General features: G+C 35.0%; 2 protein-coding genes across 6 annotated transcripts; both read left to right on the plus strand.

Moving 5' to 3' along the window:
* Positions 1-101: 101 nt before the first annotated feature.
* Positions 102-6,955, plus strand: LOC140809489 (uncharacterized). 3 transcript variants are annotated; one of them, XM_073167140.1, is made up of 16 exons: positions 152-264; positions 828-891; positions 957-1,108; positions 1,219-1,330; positions 1,401-1,523; positions 1,842-1,946; positions 2,457-2,540; positions 2,631-2,746; positions 3,847-3,948; positions 4,050-4,163; positions 4,258-4,314; positions 4,882-4,948; positions 5,113-5,166; positions 5,384-5,458; positions 5,840-5,875; positions 6,431-6,955. In XM_073167140.1, exons 3-16 carry the CDS (start codon positions 1,089-1,091, stop codon positions 6,521-6,523), a joined length of 1,158 nt encoding a protein of 385 aa, XP_073023241.1. In that variant the 5' UTR covers positions 152-264; positions 828-891; positions 957-1,088; the 3' UTR covers positions 6,524-6,955. The 3 variants fall into 3 exon arrangements, with proteins under 3 accessions (XP_073023239.1, XP_073023241.1, XP_073023242.1); XM_073167138.1 differs by lacking the exon at positions 828-891 and having other exon boundaries at positions 102-264; XM_073167141.1 differs by lacking the exons at positions 828-891; positions 957-1,108 and having other exon boundaries at positions 153-264; positions 1,109-1,330.
* A 1,936-nt stretch (positions 6,956-8,891) lies between these two features.
* LOC140808610 (protein ENHANCED DISEASE RESISTANCE 2-like) lies at positions 8,892-17,967 on the plus strand. 3 transcript variants are annotated; one of them, XM_073165725.1, is made up of 21 exons: positions 8,896-9,355; positions 10,847-10,921; positions 11,068-11,121; positions 11,196-11,261; positions 11,335-11,390; positions 11,869-11,993; positions 12,067-12,113; positions 12,186-12,283; positions 12,792-12,887; positions 12,969-13,033; positions 13,116-13,187; positions 13,588-13,734; positions 14,094-14,401; positions 14,868-14,931; positions 15,049-15,224; positions 15,665-15,766; positions 15,896-15,946; positions 16,025-16,168; positions 16,712-16,807; positions 17,317-17,418; positions 17,560-17,967. In XM_073165725.1, exons 1-21 carry the CDS (start codon positions 9,200-9,202, stop codon positions 17,650-17,652), a joined length of 2,193 nt encoding a protein of 730 aa, XP_073021826.1. In that variant the 5' UTR covers positions 8,896-9,199; the 3' UTR covers positions 17,653-17,967. The 3 variants fall into 3 exon arrangements, 2 of the variants coding, with proteins under 2 accessions (XP_073021825.1, XP_073021826.1); XM_073165724.1 differs by having other exon boundaries at positions 8,895-9,355; positions 12,969-13,168; XR_012112986.1 differs by lacking the exons at positions 17,317-17,418; positions 17,560-17,967 and having other exon boundaries at positions 8,892-9,355; positions 12,969-13,168; positions 15,665-15,755; positions 16,712-16,731.
* Positions 17,968-18,835: the final 868 nt, after the last annotated feature.

Raw genomic sequence — 18,835 nt, forward strand, 5'->3', positions numbered from 1 at the left:
TATTACTTTTTATGCTAAGAATATTACTTTTTATTGTGAATATGAGTATAATTGATCCGTTTCATAGATTATGATCTGTGAGACGTTCTCACACACAATGCCTCCATCAATCAAGTTAAAAGAAATATAATTTTATATATTAGAAATGGAACACATGTAAGCAACTCTCTTATTTGCAACATTAGATTGTCGGAACGTTCATACCGACCTCAAGAACACAGAGATCTCCCCGCTTTCTGCCGAGCAGTCGGCGCCCCCATATTTGTAATTCTTTCAAACCCTAATTTAGTCCATTACGAAGTTTGTTAATTTCAAATATCATTTTTATTCTTGAAGATATGTATGATCGAACAAAATTTTGTTTTTATTTGGTCTCCGTTCTTACATGTGAGATTGAAGAGGGTCGATCTCTCTGAAACGAAACAGGATTATGAAATGCTTTTTTCCCTGAAGTGAATTTAATGTCAAAGTTCCCTGAGGTGTATCGTTTTTTGTTTCCTTGTTGGGTTTAAGATACCGTATCTTGATGAATGTGGCCCTCTAATTTCTGATGAATCGACTATAAGCTAGTTTGATTTGTTTTGGGTGGGAGACAGCATTATTTAATTAGTTTGTGGTAATGCAGCTGGGAACTGTTGTCACGTGCTTTGGAGATGTCCTCGCAGATCAATATAATTTGGGAAAATGGCGTGATCGAAGCTTAAATAAACTTGATTTCTGCGTTATTCTAATTGCCATTCAGTTCATTTTGCCTTCATGGTGACATCTACTAAATGAATTTAAAATTGGGAATGAGAATTTTGAATTCGTTACTGAAATTTACACAGCTTTCTTAATTGCTTAGATTCTTTGATGAAGCTCATCTAACAGAGTCGTTACATGGATGAGAATGTGAGGTTTAACTGTTTTACGAATCTTTATGTTATTTTTTAATGGCTTGTAAATGCATTTTATAGGATTAGCAGTTTGTGGGCTACAAAATCAGATTTGTGAAAGTGACAGATGCGCTATATTATTTTAGAGTTGCTTGCAAAATTGGTTGTGACTTGGTGAGTGACATTTGAGTTGCTCAATCGTTTTAAATCATAATGGGAACCTCACATCGCAGGTTTGTAAAGTTGCATCAATCTGTTTACAAAGAAACATGACATCTTGGACCTGGGCCAATGGAGTGCTTACATTTTCTTTTTTGCTCTCCTTTTAATTGTCTATGAGCAGTGGGGTTTTTAAAAAGCCAAGTGGTAGTGCACGACTTGTGATAACAACCATTTTGGGAACGATGTTTGGATATTTCATAGGTGTTTCATTTCCATCTGTTTCTTTATCAAAGGTATGATCCTGATCATTTCGTAAATTCTTCTAAAGAGACAGTTATCTCTATTTATTTAATTCTTCGACAGATTAATCTCCCATCAAGTGTAAGATCATCTCTTGATGTGGCCTATATTGACGATCACCAGAATTCTGCTAGCCGTAGTTTGCCAGAAAATGTTGGTTCAGGTGGTACTCCTTCAACACCTAAGGTAAGTCTTTTCTTCAAAATTTTGCATCTCTTCAAAATGCAGAGGTTTTACTGTTTTTTTTGTGTGTGCATTCCTTTAGATTTGCCAATCTATTGGATAGTGAACATTATTCTATTTCTTTCTTAATAACAAATTTGCGTACTGTATGCTTGTCCTGATTTGGGAAGCTTTGTTTGCTTCTCTTTTCTTACTCGATCCTGTTTTCCCCGATTAGCATGTGTATAATCGTGCATTATCTGCAGTTTTGCTATGGGTACAAAACCAGCATTAATATAAGTTCTGTGTACTTGTAATTTTTAATGTTGTTTGATCTTTCAGATCTTTGTACCTACAAATCCTCGCGGTGCAGAATCTTTAGCCCCTGGAATTGTTGTCTCAGAATCAGATTTTTATCTGCGAAGACTTTGGGGTGAACCCAGCGAGGTAAGTTTTGAAAAGTGTGTAAATGGTGATACCTCTGGTCTACCTATGTTTATATCTATATATTTTCTTTTTTTGTTGCTGATGGAAGTTCATAAACTAATATATCAATTAGGGATCAAATTCATCATTGCTCTTGACCATGTTTTTTTATTGTTTAATGTTCTTAGCATTGCTATCATTATTTTTATAAAAACCATTTGTTATTTATTCTTACTAATTTACGTCGATCGCATTTAGGTTTTTCCAAGTTAGTTACTGAGATACATTATCGTTTGGTTTTTTTTTCATGATTCTAGTATGGGTTACTATTGGGAGGTTAGAAATTAAATTTTTCACTCTTTTTATCTTTTTCAGTTTGATGAATTGTCTGCTTCCATGTTTCTGTTAGGTTTTATCATTTGTAACTATAGGCATCTGTGATAAGTTAGGTTGCACAAAATGCTTTACTTATATTTTCATTAGATTTTGTGGAATTGGAGCATGCTTATGACTGCAATCTGGAACTTTCAGGATCTGAAAATGAAGCCAAAATACCTAGTAATATTTACAGTTGGTTTGGATCAAAAGAACAATGTTGATGCAGCCGTGAAGAAGGTTTAAGACAGTATATAATTTTACAACCGATAACAGATTAACTTTTCTAGAATTCCATAGCACTGTATTGATTTGGGTCTATTTTTTTAGTTTACTGAGGATTTTCAGATTATGCTTTTTCACTATGATGGCCATACAAGTGAATGGGATCAATTTGAGTGGTCACAACGTGCCGTACATGTCAGTGTTAGAAAACAAACAAAATGGTAATATTCCTCAGATCTTTGTTTTTCTTTATTGTTCTATGTGGGTGTCTTAACTTGTTTACTGGAGCCAAGGAGGTCCAATGGGAACGGATTGCAAGTTTTTAATGTTAGTTGAGTTGTTCACATTTGAAGGAGTAAAATTTTATTGATGTACTTTATAACACAATAAATCAATATAAACAATTAATTGTTGGTTTAAATACATCTATTTCTGCTGAGATTTGCCTATGTTTGACATGATTGTACCAGCTTCTGGATGTTATACTATCCCTTTCTATCATGGACATTTCAATGCAAGCAGTCCTCAGTGAGGAGGAGCTCCTATGAGCATATCCCCTGTCGCCAGAAAAAAATGAGGCGTCTAAAATTCATTTTTACCATCCTTGTGTGGTGGGTGTGGTTTTTGAAAATGGCGAACCGAACTGCCCTTATTGTTTTATTCAGCACTTATGAGTCATGAAGTCCACATTTTACTGCACTTGGCATAACTGTGATGAACAATTACCATATGGAGTTAAATTGTGGTGCACACGCCTCTTGTACTTCCATCTTTTTTTCTCAAATGAGCTATATTAGTCGGAACTGGTGCCCTTTAGACAGGCAACGAAAACCATACATTGACAACCATATATGTCTCTCAACATATGAGATCTAAGAACCCATCGAACGTCGATACTTTGTTTGGGCAAATCCTTCAATCTTTAATTATTGAGTTTGGAAAATAGAAAAATCGCTAACCGACCAGCAAAGTGTTATAGTTTTTGTCCTTAAAATCTATCATCCAACATCCCCAGGGGATGATTTTGGGAAAAGTCCCATCACTGATGGCTGAAGTTCCCTTAGCAGAGATGTTTAGTGCATGTCATATACCCCAGCAGAGGTAGTTTTAGTTGACAAACTGAAAAACAATTTTTTCTTTTTGAATTTGATAGCTAAAAGACCAAAAAAACACTACTGTGATGCGCTAAAGCTCAATGTCAATAGGGCAAGTCAGAGAAAGAAAATTAACACTTATCGGTTCCTGTCAAAAATATAATGTCAACTCGGAAATATCACTCTTTTCATCGGTTGTTGACTTCTCTTTATTTTCTAATTCATAGGTGGTATGCAAAAAGATTTCTGCATCCGGATATTGTAGCTGCTTATGATTATATTTTCATTTGGGATGAAGATCTTGGAGTTGAACACTTTAATGCTGAGAAGTAAATATGGTCTTTTTAGTCTTCATACTTTTCCGTTGTGTTAAATTGATGTATAATGTTTGTTTATCCCCAACTGTTTTGGGGCCTTCTCTTCACAATAGGTATATTCAATTGGTTAAAAAACACGGTTTAGAGATTTCTCAACCTGGTCTTGAACCCAACAATGGACTGACATGGCAAATGACCAAGAGAAGAGGTGACCGAGAAGTTCACAAGTAGGTTTATTGAGTAAATACATAAGTACACACTACGGTTTCTACCAAATCTGTATCATTTTTAACCAACAGGTGTGTGTATGTTCATAAACAGAGATACAGAGGAGAAACCAGGATGGTGTAGTGATCCACATTTGCCTCCATGTGCAGCGTAAACACTCTCTTTCTGCTATATATATATATATATATATATATATATATATATATATATATATATCCTGAACTTGATATTGTCGGGAAATAAAATACTTGGTGGCATATTGGTAGCTGTGGGTAACTGGATGGTGAAGGTAGTGCAAAGAAATTGCTCCTACTATCGATTGCGTTGGCACAGATTGGGAGGAACGGGAAGGATCTAATGGAACTAAAATCTCTTATTGGAAACTTGAATATCACTGTCAAATTTTTTGCCTTTTCAGTACATCACCAAGGTTCATGGATAAATTGTTTATCTAGAATGATTAAGTAACACACAACTGGAAGACCACTAATTGGAAATGTGACCTTTAATTGATGGTTAAATGTGACCTTTAATTGATGGTTAAAATACGACCTTATCTTAGAGTTATATGTGGAAAAAAATATTTGAATTTTAAATCTGCTAGAATATTCTGGAGTCTTTCTCAATCAATGTTGATATCCATCAATCTCAAATCTAATGTCTCACCCGTAAAGTGTACAATAATAACTTATGTTACTATTTCTGTTTTTTGTTCAGTTTTGTGGAAATCATGGCTCCGGTGTTTTCTCGTGAAGCTTGGAGATGTGTTTGGCATATGATTCAGGTACTTGTCTATTTTTGGGATACGAGACTCAGCATCACCTCTTTCTGTTTTTTGTATCCATTTATTATATTCATTCATATAGCTTGCCAGCACTTGGTTGCTGTTCCAGGGCTCTGTTTCAACCATGTTGTTGATCAGTGCCTCTTTAATTCATATGCTTGCAGAATGACTTGGTGCATGGTTGGGGATTGGATTTTGCTTTAAGGAGATGTGTTGACGTTAGTCTCTCTGTCTCTCTCTCTCTTTTGTGTGTGTATGCGTGTGCACGTGCCCGTTTGCAAGGGGTTCCCCCCGAAAGGAAAAAGGAAGAAAGCCTTTGAGAGAAGTTCTCTTGTTTCAATTATTCAAATTATCTTGTGTAATAACCTCAAGTTCTTGGAGAACCTTGCTATCCTTTCACAAAATTGTCTAATTGCTTTTTGTTTTCCCCTGTAGCCTGCACATGAAAAAATTGGTGTTGTTGATTCACAGTGGATTGTGCATCAAGTTATTCCATCACTTGGAAGTCAGGTTAGTCATGCTACAGATTCCTATGTTCTGGAGCCAGATAAGTTTACCAACGACATCGTTAGAGTATAGAAAATGTGACTATTGGAGTCAATACCATAGATTAGAGTTGCATGGTTTGAATAAACAGATAAAAAAATGATTAACCAAGGCCTTCATGTTGTTGTAGTTTGTTTTTTTCTGATTCTTAAATTCACCTTTTAAGTAGCCGACCCTTCTTAAATCCATCCACTTTTGTGTTTGTTGATAACAGGGGTTAACTAGCGTTACATTTGGTAAATAATTGCCTGGTTTCTGTTTGTTTTAATGCTCTTTCTGGTTTTTTTGTGTTATTGTCTTTGCACACAATTTCAATAATTTGGCAACTTCTTTTTAAATTCCCAGGGAGAATCTGAGAATGGTAAAGCACCGTGGCAAGGGGTATGTATATCCAGAACTGTGATGTTTGTTTGTCTAAATGATATTGTCTTCTTGTTTGCCCTCCACTTGAATAACTTTGTTGGGTTATATTTAGGACATATTCTCTATATACGTTGATTAATCTGCACTGTAATTTTTATTTTGACAGCTAGTGAAAAGAAAGAACCCTTAATCTTTGTGAGTTCAAAACTTTTTTCTAAGAAGGATTTGGTCCATGAACTACTACTATATTTTCAGACATAAAGCATCTTGAATTTCGTTCTGAGAGAGTGATTTAAGGAAAAAAACAAAACACAAAACTAGCCCAACCATTGCAGTGGCGGACTGAAGAGGGAACTAGTAAAGGAATTATAGTAAAAAACAAGTCAAAATCTTGTGTATAAGTTTTGAAATGCATGTTTCGCCTTCTAAACTTGTTGAATCGCCCATCTTACCTTATCCTGCCCAACCCTTTACAAATTCTATATGTCCCTAAATTCCTTGGGATCATAAAAAAATGGTGTTGCCTTATGATTAAAAAACTACTTAGCTTATGTGTGTGTGTGTGTCCAATAGGTACGAGAGAGATGCAAAAAGGAATGGGCTCTGTTCCAAGACCGACTTGCGAATGCGGACAAGGCATATTTTGCTCAGATTGGAAACAATTGAAGCATGAAGTCATAGCAATCTTCTTTGTACATTCTTCTTCTTCTTCTTCTTCTTCTTCTTCGTGTATTTCCTTATTTCTAGTTTTGAGTGTCATTTCAAATGTAGGATAAGAACCCAGTTTTTTTTCTTCTTTCTTATTTCTTCTTTTTCCTTTTATACTCAGTTCTGTGCAAAAATGAGATGTAGGCTCATTAATTTTCGTGTAAACTGTTTAGTAGTACTAAATAGCTTTCTTGACCTTAGGGAGTGATGATACTTTGTTAGATTTTTTTTGTGATATTTCTCTGTCACTTGCACTATCTCACCGCGACAGGACGAGGAGGAATTCACTTTAGTTGAAACTTTTGGTCTTATATCAATCTTTGGACCCATCTCATTTATATTAGAGAAAATTGTATTTGTGATCCTATACATTTTGATTTTGCTCCTTCAGTTTTTTCGAATTTTAGTGTTATATTTTAGTTATTTTTTATCGAGAGAGTTGACATGACCATTCAAAAATCAATTAAAATTGAGAAGAGAAATACAACGGACTAAAACTGAAATTTGATAACACAAAAAATAAAATAGTAGAAATAAAAAATGTACGTCCAAAAAATAATTTTATCGTTATCTTATATTACGATGATGCCAAAAAAAATTATGCTATTTTTCTTCACATTCTGCCTAACTGCAACCTGTCTTTATTATGCATATAATACGTCTATAGGATAGTGTCTCTTGTTTCGGTATTCTTTTAATTGGTTGCTATATCTATCGAATTGAGTATCAAAACTTGAACAAATTCAAATTATTTTTTCCTAATCTAAATGTTAAATCCCGCATAAAAGTTGAATATATATATTAAATTCGTTTTAGGCAATAATCAAATAAATCATACCAAAAGCACCTTCATGTTCATATAACGATTTATGAACCCTCTATTTGGCAAGGGTAAACTTTTAGAATTGTCATCGTTAGTTATCTCATATTCAGTTGGATAATATCAATCTTAACACGATATCAGAGTCAATGTTCCATTGTTATGTGATGAATTGCCCATAATTGGGCAAATTGTAAACTTCACGCTCCAAATTTTTGAACGTGAGGGTGTGTGTTAGTTGTCTCACATCAGTTGGATAAAATTCATAAATATTACATATATGGATTTGGACATACATCTCCCATCGAGCTAGTTTTTGAGGTTAAGTTAAATTCAAGTCTCAATCTTAACATGATATCAGAGCTCATGTTTAATTGTTATGCGTTGAACTGTCTATAGTTAGATATCTCATTCTGCCCATAGTTGGGTTATTTGTAAACTTCACGTCCATATGTTTATTTATGAGTGTGATGAGGCGTGTTAGTTGTCCAACGTCGGTTGGATAAAACCTCTGGAAGTTCCGTATATGAACTTGGACAATCATCCTCCGTTGAGCTATTTTTTGATATTGAGTTAGATAAAAGTGTCAAATATATATTTATATATATATATATATGTATATATATTATATTAAAATTTTATATTTTATAAAATATCTTAATACTATTGTTACGTGTAATTTTTTTTTTTAAATCCCATCAAATTACAGTAAAAAAACATTAAAATTAGTTTACCTAATATTTTTAATTATATTTGGGTAAAAATCAATTATAGTCTACAAATATTATCAACGATTTTTTAATAAATATTTGATATCATATGTCGTAAACTTTGTTGATAATAAATAATCACAAAAACTCACGTAAAATAGTCTCACATGTCAATTTTGTGAAATAAATTTCCAATTCGATTCAATTATGAAAAAATATTATTTTTTATGTTAAAATTGTTATTTTTCAATTTAATATAGATCAGGTTGACACATCTCACAAAAGACATACCATAAATAATTTTGTTCACATTCATAAACATAGACTAATTATAAACCGGGGCTTAGCTCCACTAGTTTCATCTTTGAAACCCCAATAGTAGTTAGAGTTAGAGTTAGAGTTAGAGTTCGAGCCCGCACCTTATATATTAAAAATCTAAAAAAAAGATAGACTAATTAAGAAAGTAAAATAAAATAATTCACCATTAACCAGAAAAAGAATTAATTTGATTTAAAAATCAGGGTAAAATAAATTTAAAGCTCTTTTAATTCATATATTTATATGTTTCTATTTATGAAGAAAATCATTATGTTTAAATATGAGAAAAACAAGGGAACGTTTTGGTTTTGGTTGTTGAACTAAGAAAATAAAAAAAAATATATTTATAGGATCGCATTTTTTGAAGGGTCGGAGTGTAAATTAATAAAAGAACGATGGCAGAAGCGTCATTTCGGGTATCAATCATTTGTCCCGGGCCATGATGAAGCCTTTCTCACATTTAGTAGAGAGTAAAGACAAACGTCCAACCAACTAAAAGAAAGCGACAAAACGAACGAGAAAGCAAGCCGAGCGGAGCCGGCAACCTCTTTCTGACTGGCAATTCCATAAATAAAGCAAGAATTCCTTCTTTAAAGATTTGTCATACAAGCAAGTAAAAAGAAAAAAAAAAACAGCGGCGGCAGCAGCAGCAGTGCCTCTGTGTTAATGTGCGTGAGCTTGGTCTGATAGTTCACCGCATTGAAACTATAGTTTGACTGTGTTGTGCGCGTTTTCGGCGGGATTGGGAGTTGGGTTGTTGAGGATTGTTGGGAACAAGCTGCGGAAATGGATGTATCACAGAGTGATGGTTGCAGAATGGAGGGGTGGTTGTATTTGATTCGCTCCAATCGGATCGGGTTTCAGTATCCAAGAAAACGCTACTTCGTTCTTCAAGATCACCTACTCAAGAGCTTCAGATCTGTTCCGATTTCTAATGATGAGGTTTACTTTATTTTCTTGATTAGTCTTTTCCAGCGCTATATTGTGGTACAACTTCAAGTTTTGATCCGTATGTGGCTCTTGCGGCAATTTAGGCTCATTGCCGGAAATTTGTGTTTTGTTTGTTTTGCGCTGATAAATTCTGTTCGTCGGAGTGAACTGGAATTGTATAATAGCTGATGGCTTAGAATATTTTTTAATGCCGGGATCAAGAATTGTTGAGAAATATTACAGAATATAATAAGGCATGAAACTGAAAGATAAAGTGAGATCTGGAGTTTGTGTGGTAAGCTCGGTCCCAGCCCCCAGGCCACATCAATTGATTCGCTAGAAACCTAGAGCTATAGAGAACACAAACTCAAACTTGAATCACTACACCTTCTGTGCATCGGCCGCACCTTTACCACTTGAGGGAAGTACGTTATTGGATCTTTAGAACTTTCTTTTGTGTCACCCTTTTAATTATTGGTATTATTTCTTGATTTCGTTTATATCCTACACCTAGTACGTTGACGAAACACATCACATCACTATTCAACTAAGCAATTCTCTTAGTATTGCTAAATTCAGTTTGTATAGCCATTTTGTTATGTGTGAGTTATAATTGCACGTGAAACACATGTGAAATTTGTATCTTGGATTGGTAAATATTTACAGGTTACCATAATTATCATGTTAACTCCAAGAGCATGCTTGTAAGAACAATGTTACTTAGATACTGTCTCCTAGTGCTTGTGCAACTATTACAGGTTGATTGGCCATTACTTTCTGAATAGAAAAGCATCTTTATTTGGTAGAATGTAGAATCATTTTAGAGTTTCTCAATTGCGTGAAAGCTTTCTATAGGATCTTTGACAGTATGCAGTGAATGTTCTCGTTCTTATTTCAATCTGGTCCATTCCTTGGTAGATTTTGAGAATCCAGTCATTATAGTTATTTGGTTGAAAATCGAGTTTCTCAAGAAGATACAGTGGTTATGTATGTATATAGGTGCACTTAAAAGATGGGAATTGGGAAATCTGGAGGCAAGTTAGAGAAGCACAATAGAAACTGGTCCACTAACCTTGTATATTGTAAAGTTTTCTAGAGGAATCTAACTGATGGTGGTTAAATATTTTTGGGCCGATAAAATGGATAAGCTGCAGTTTTATTGTCTTGCATTTGGTTTCAATGGAGGCTGCATATCATCTCAACTTTCAACAAAATATGCTCTTTAGAAACTGATTTGTGTTGTCCCTGACAGTTACCTCCAATTTCAGTGGTTATATGAATGTTTATGTATTTCTGTTGAGGTACTGGCATACCATTGGTTTTGGCTTATACCAATCAGAAGTTAAACTGCTTAATTACATGGCATAAAATTGTTCTCAGATGTCAATGATGAAGTAAATATAAGTACGAGGTTCATAAATACTTTTGTGCATATCATATCTTAATTATTTTTGTTTATACTGACTGCATTAACTGACTAATCCCAGTCTAACTTTTCTGCAGGATCCTGTTAGGAGTGCAATTATTGATTCCTGCATAAGGGTGACTGACAATGGGAGAGAGAGCATTCAAAGAAAGGTAGATACTCAGAGCCATGGTTGTTTGTGGAAATGTTCCATTTGTAGTTTATTTTACCTACTGCATGCTCCATAAGAGAATGAGAGAGATATTCCCGTTTGAATTGTGTGAATATCACTTTCTTGCTACAATTTTGTGCTTTGCAGGTCATTTTTGCTTTCACTCTGTACAACACCACTAATCTCAACGATCAACTGAAGGTGTGCAATCTCTCATCCCATTTGGTCCTGTTGATTGTGAGTCAATATAATTAGAAAGACTTTGTAATTTGTAGTTAGGAGCAAACAGTCCAGAAGAAGCTGCAAAATGGATTCATTCCTTCCAGGAATCAGCTTTGAAGGTCAAAACTGCTCTTTCAATTGTGCGCCAAGTTATTGTGTATGACAGAATTGATAAATTTCCAATCTATGCAGACAGATCAGAATCAAAGGAATTTTGACTTTTCTGGGAGTGAACCAAGGTCGTTGAGGTATAAATATAAGTTAGAAGTGCTTGATTGTTGATCCTGTGGAGTTGGTCGCATGTGCTTAGGGTAATTTTTTTTATCAATAAATAAATAAAAGATAAGAGATGAAAATACAAGCTTAACTCAATATATCAAAATGAGTAGCATCTGGGTATAAGAAATGTAAGCACATAAGAACATGAATCCGAATCTTCCTAAACACAGCCTCCACAGAAGGGGTGGTCTTACCATCCCGTGCAGACCACACATTATAATCCGTACATGAAATGCCTAGAACCCAAGCCCGTGTGATATGAAATCTTCCATGGTATGCTTTCTTGAACACTTCAAAGTGTTGCTTACTGTTGTCATAAAAATGTGCTTAGGGTGATTTTTAAATAGAAATTAGGTTACTCATGATTTTCAAGAACAATCGACAGTGTGTTTAAATTTTTTAATTATTGTTGACATGAAATTGAATTTCAGTCTATATTCCATGTAGGCTAAACTGTTCCTATAAGAATTCACGATCTATAAACTGGAGTATCTGTTCGTCCTCTGTCAGTGATATTATGACATCTGATGTGGTTGCACCATCACCCTGGAAGATTTTTGGTTGCCAGAATGGTATGGGTTAAGCTCAATACGTGTCCTGCTATGCAGCCGGCTAAATGCCTTGTCTAACAACAAAAAAATGCAGGTCTAAGATTATTTAAAGAAGCTAAGGATAAAGAATTTCAAGGGCAGGTTGGTTGATTTTATGAATCTACTAAAGTCTTCAAAACCGTCTTTATTTACAACCATTTTCATGTTTTGCAGTGGGATGATCATCCAGCAATAATGGCTGTCGGTGTAGTTGATGCAACTTCTGAGGCTATTTTCCAAACCCTGATGTCTCTTGGTCCTTCAAGATCAGAGTAAGTCAAAAGACACATATAGACAATATTCGATGGACCATATCCTCACCCATGAATGCATGCATGCACACATGTGTGTTTGTTTGTGTATTTATTATACAGACCCACAGAGACATATATGTATGGAGAGATCATTTTATTAATTTCTTTCTTTCCTTTTTTGTTTCAGCATTGGAAACCTGTGAGGGAGTTTTTGAGGAATTTATTTCTCTAGAAAATTTTAACTTCAAAAAACATGGATCACTAAACATGTATCAAAGATACACAACTTACCTTCCTAAGTGAAGCATTTGACAATAAAAAATTTTGAGCTAGCAACTCCCATGTTGCCCTTTATTGTTGTTTTGTTTTCCGGTGACGGTACCGGCCTTCCCCTGTTTGAATGCCTTAGCCTTGATGAATTTGATGTCTTCATTTGTTGAGTTATATATTATTCAATAAATGTCAATTTGTTGAATCCAGTTGATGTATATCCTTTGTTTTAACTGTTTATGTTTACTCTGTGCAGATGGGATTTCTGTTTCTATAAGGGTTGTATGATTGAACATGTTGACGGTCATACCGATATAGTTCACAAGCTTCTACATCGTCATTGGCTTCCATGGTATGATTCTTATCTCTGTCTGCATGAAAACTGTTCCTCATAATTGTTTTCAAGTGTTTATACGCATCAAGCTTGTTGCAGGGGCATGAAGCGAAGAGATCTTCTGTTACGGCGTTATTGGCGAAGGGAGGATGATGGTACCTATGGTAATGCAGTAATGCTAGAATTTGCTGAAATTGAACAAACACTACTTATGATTTCAATTGTTCTAATTTTTTTTCCCTGCAGTGATCCTGTACCATTCAGTCTTTCACCGGAAGTGTCCACCTCAAAGGGATTATGTACGCGCCTGCCTTAAAAGTAATGTATGTTTTTCATGTGGAATTGATGGTTATTTATATCATGAATTTCAGCACTAAAATTCAGGGATATATTAGCTGGTATGTTTGGCTCAGAATGTGCAGAAATGTTTCCTGTATATGCTTTACTCTTCATGTTACTTGTCAGAACTCATAAATACATAATGCATACCATGATACTGACTAGCATGAGCGACTTATCACGGTCCCTGCAATTTGTTGGCTTACATCTGCTGCCTCATGACTATTTTATTGTTTCTTGTTATAGTTTTCTGGTCCTATTGTCTCACTGTCATCTGTGCTCCTTATATATTGTTTTATAGTTTCAAGTCCGTGTTAAATCCAAAATGCTTGCGATTTGAAATTGGATGACTAGGGATGATAATATGTATTCCTCACAGGTGGAGGGTATGTTATATCTCCGGTGAATGAAGGAAAACGTTCAGTAGTGAAGCATATGCTTGCTATTGATTGGAAATACTGGAAATCATATATAAAGACATCATCAGCCAGATCTATTACAATAAGCATGCTGGGGAGACTTTCTGGTGTGTTCCTTGTCTTTGTTTGCTTGTAGTTTGTAAATGGTTTTTCTCAAGTCTCCACAGTGCCAATTCTGATTTCAGAATTCGGTTTTACAACTTTTTGAGTGCTCATGCATATCTTTAAGATGTTAGGTTTTCTTTAGATGCTGGATATATAAGGTATCATTGTTTTCATATAATGAAGAAGATGACTACCTAAAAAAAATGAAAAGGATGACCGAATCAATGCAATAATAGAAATTTTGAAACAAAAATTGCTCAAAGTCAAACTCTAGTCGTTAAGCAAGATTCCCTTTTGTTTATCTATTAGTGTATTTTGATTATTCTTTTCTTGTAATTGATGAATGTTTACCTTTCTTTAGCCTTGCGGGAGCTCTTTAGAGCAAAGTTAGATTGTCCGCATCCTGATTTCTCATCAAATGAGTTGATGAGCAGCAATAGCTTACAGCAGAGTAAAAATGAACTGAAGGTTGAAGTTGGAACTTGGCAGGAAAATGGGAATAGCAAGGAGGATGTGGAGGAAGAAATTGTTAAGACACCTTCTGAACATTCAAGTTTAATGGGATTACATGATGCTGCAGATGAATTTTTTGATGTCTCAGAACCACTGGAGTATGAGCAGTCAGAAAATGGTTGGCCTTCTGACTTTGGTCCCGAAATTTACTCACAGGTACCACTGACTTGCTATCACTATTGCATATTTTTTTGATGAAGGATGGAATTTTGTTGGGCGCATTTACTAATGACCAGAATATGTTAAATTCAGAGGCTACCAGTTGTGTCTCAAGTGCACACCTCTCAGCCCCTGGGTATAAAACGACATAAATGGAAGCTATATATGGCTGTTGGCACAATGTTTTTTTTAAAATAAATTTTAGGTACAAATTTTTATATCATATGTGAAAGGAAACAACTCCTGAATGGACGATTTCAATCTGCTGGATATCAGGGATATAATTCTCTGCCAAAAGAAAAAGAAGTGCTGAATTTTTTTACTTAATTATTCAGGCTGAGGGTTACTTTATTGTTAATAAAAGAGAGGATTTTCCAATCTTTGTTTTAAATGCTACCCTTAGGATTCTCTCCCACTCTTATTTTTCAAAAAATATATGTTACTTACTAGTTGAGTGTTTCAGGATACACGTCAACCCAGACTATCAACTGCTGCTGTCTTTGTGAAAAAATTGCATGATCTTGCAGGTTTGTACGAAACTCATTTATTTCATTCATTTTTTCCACTTCCCCCGCTTCACAGTAGAGTGATGAAGTTTGATCTAAGATTCTGAACTTAATGAGATTGACATGTTGTTGCTATAGTTCAAAAAAAGGGTTATGCTGATTTGCATGAGATATCAAGGGAAGACAGTCTGTCATGCAACTATGGATCCACCCTTCCAAATGATTCTACCTGTAATTTGCTCTGTAGTTGGACAGAAACAGATCCTTCGACATTTCTGATTCGTGGAAAGACATATTTGGATGACAGAAAAAAGGTGATCCCCCCTTTTGAATTTCAATATTGATTGTCATATCACTGTTCGTTACTCATCATGCGGAGTCTTTTCTGTGTTTGGTTCTAATTTTACCATTATTGTGCATCTCCAAGATCACAATGGACTGCAGTTATCTTTTTCCATTGAAATCGAAATTTTTAAGGTCCCATTACACACCTAAAAAATAAAGCCATTCCGTTTTGATTGCTTATTTGTTTTTAGAATGATGTAGATAAATCCTAATTACGTATAATTTACCATATTTCAAACTTGTTACCAACTGAACTTTCTTTTGTATTTGTGTCGGACATCCTCAATCAGAGCTTTCATCAGTTGTCTATGTAGTACTGGCTTTTATGTATAGTCTGAATGAAGTACTTTTTTAGGAATAAAATTGTGTGGATTGGGTTTATGGTAATTTTTTGTATGGTTCACCCCAGATTAAGGCGAAAGGTACATTGATGGAAATGGTAGGTGCTGATTGGTTGAGATCTGACAAGCGAGAAGATGATCTTGGAGGCCGTCCTGGGGGTATTGTTCAGGTCTTGACATTATTAGAACATATCTCTACAGTTTATATTCTCTAGTAAACTTTTTGTAATCATTCACTTGTAAAAGTTGCACATTGATCTCTGATGCTGAAAAAGAGGTTTCTTACGTTTACCATGCAGAAATATGCTGCTAAAGGGGGGCCCGAATTTTTCTTTGTCATAAACATACAGGTGAATCAAGTTTCTATCATTTTAAACAAGTTCTCAGTTGTCCTTGCGTAATACTTGCGAAATATTTGGTTGGACTAGGTCCCAGGTTCGACGACATATAACCTTGCTTTGTACTATATGATGAGCATTCCTTTGGAAGATGCTCCTTTGCTTGAAAGTTTTGTCAATGGAGATGATGCTTACAGAAATCCAAGATTCAAGCTCATACCATACATCTCCAAGGTCAGTGACCTAGTTGTCAGTCAGTGTGAGACATAACTGCACTCTCTTCTGATTGAATAAAGCAAGTAACATGAGTTGCTCCAGATCCTTGTATTTCAGACCTGATGGTGCATTTTTCAAATACTGTTTTCTGAACTTCATTTTCTATTTACTTTTGTATGTCTTATGTGCATTCTTCAATACTGTTTTCTTAAATTCCATTTCAACTTATGGCAACTTCATCCCTTTGGTTGGTTGATCATATCTCTAAGAACTTGTGTAATGTTGAGGTGATGTTTTCATACAGAAGCAATCTAACTTATTGGACATTGTATTTAGGTGATTTATTTTTAAACAGTATGCTTAAAATAATTTGAATTATCAGTGGTTCCTTTCCTTAGACCTTCTCTTTTCGTGAATATTTTACCCTGCTTTCGTCTAATAATTTCTCCACCAAGTTCTTTTCTTCATTCTTCATAGAGAAAAACCACTAGAGAATGGTATCCTATTTACAGAAGGATAGGAGTTATGCAAATCTCACTGATTATGATATTTGTTTCTCAGGGTTCATGGATAGTCAAACAAAGCGTCGGAAAAAAGGCATGTCTGATTGGCCAAGCGCTAGAAATTAATTATTTCCGTGGGAAAAACTACTTGGAGGTATAGTGTTTGGTACTACAGGAGTTTTCTATGCATTTTCATTGCATGGGGTTGTTTACCAACTTGATCCGCTGATTCATTTCGTTACATCATTCTTTAACATAAAAAATAAAGGCTCTATGTACATACTAATTAGTTCTCTTAGTCTTAATTACATCTTTGAGCACCTGATAGATTGATCTTGGTTGGGTAAATGCCTCAATTCTTAATATATTATCTCCTTTTTCTCAATTTTAAAGTAATTAATGAATTAGCTATAACTTTTGCCATCTGCAACATCTTTACCTTAAAGCCTGCTCTGGTATCACAAAACGTATCAACCGTCCAGGCAAAAGAATAGTCGAGACATTACTTTTTATGCCTTTGGTGCGATGATTTCATGAGACATGTTCCATCAAAAGTGGGATATTCTGATGATAGTTCTGTTTCTTTCTTCCACATCTATTGTATGACATGTTGATCTCTTGTCTACAACATAACACTATAGCCGCTATGTCCAATTATTTCAGCTTGGGATTGACATTGGCTCGTCCACTGTTGCACGAGGTGTGGTCAGCCTTGTTCTCGGTTACCTGAACAATCTGGTCATTGAGATGGCATTTCTAATACAGGTAAACTACCTGCAACTCTCACATAATGTGTGCTACAAAACCGTGTATCAAAATGAAATTTTCAAATAATTATTATTTCACCTATGTGTGCTCATTGCTGTTGTATTATTCAACCCAGCAATGATATTTTCTGGCACGCAGGCTAATACACCAGAAGAGCTACCTGAGTATCTCATTGGAACATGTCGTCTCAACCATTTGGACGTCTCTAAATCCATACTAGTGAAACCATAAACCTGAGTAAATGAAACTACATGTTCATTCATTAGCAAGTCCCGGTACCCTCCAAAAGCAGCTTGTTTTGATTTGCAAGAAAATTTAAAGTTCGCTGACAGAAGAATGAACGAATGAATACAGATGGCGGTGTTCTTGCTACCTATAATTCTTTCATTACACCAACTGGAATTATTACATTTTGGTTGTCCATATTCAGGGGGCCAAATAACATATAACATGTTTCCATGTCTTGCCAGAGACTTCATATCATACTTGGAGACTTCATATTATACTTGGATTGGAATTTTGAGATATACTTGTAGTTATTATGAACATGTGAAAACCAATTACAGCATGCCACGTGCCATGAGTACATAAAGTAGTGAAATCTGTCTGTCTACTAAAATTGGACAGAAAGGTAAATTGCAAGACTCCTTTCTTACTTTTAAGTTGTCACTGGTTGTGACTGGGCAGTACCCTTAACCATCCATCAATGACACGTGAATATTAATTTACCTTTTCAAAAAAAAAATTGAGACACGATTCAAAGTTTTTGACTCTTCTCTCTCTCAAACCCAACCATGGTCGAGTGGTAATTCAAATATAAACTTCGCTGAAATCTCGTCAAACTAGTTCTCTTGAGGTCATTTCTCTGTTAAGATCCACTCCACCGGTTGTTGCCTCTCATATCTCCGCCACCAACTCTGAGTCCGACACCAACTCCACTGGTGAATTTGAATTCGATTCTTTACGTTTCAGATCTAAACATCGAGTATTGAAATCTTTTTGTCAAATCATTTTTCTTCTTGTCATTTCTCATCAAGGTCAAGATCCACTCCACCGGTGGTTCCGACGTTGATTCTTGTGACCAGGTGAATCCACTCCATTCCCTTTCATTACACATTCATGAATATTTTAAGTTAGTGAAAGACACGTTCATGAATACATTAAAGTCGTCAAAGCCAAACGTAATTAGTTTTTTTCTTAATTTTTTTTTGTTTTCATGCTCGTAAACAAGTAAAAAAATACAAACAGGTTAGCTTTGTTTTACATGCGTTCACCTTTAACGCAAAGTGAGGCCATAAAACATCATACCTCTATGAGTAGGTTTTGAAATTACACGAGTACGTCGGCTTCAATTAACAAACTAATTAAAATAATAAACAATCTCTAATTATCAATAAACAACCACATGGATTCC

This window comes from Primulina eburnea, chromosome 13 (assembly GCF_022965805.1).
Source record: "Primulina eburnea isolate SZY01 chromosome 13, ASM2296580v1, whole genome shotgun sequence".
Taxonomy (NCBI): Eukaryota; Viridiplantae; Streptophyta; class Magnoliopsida; order Lamiales; family Gesneriaceae; genus Primulina; species Primulina eburnea.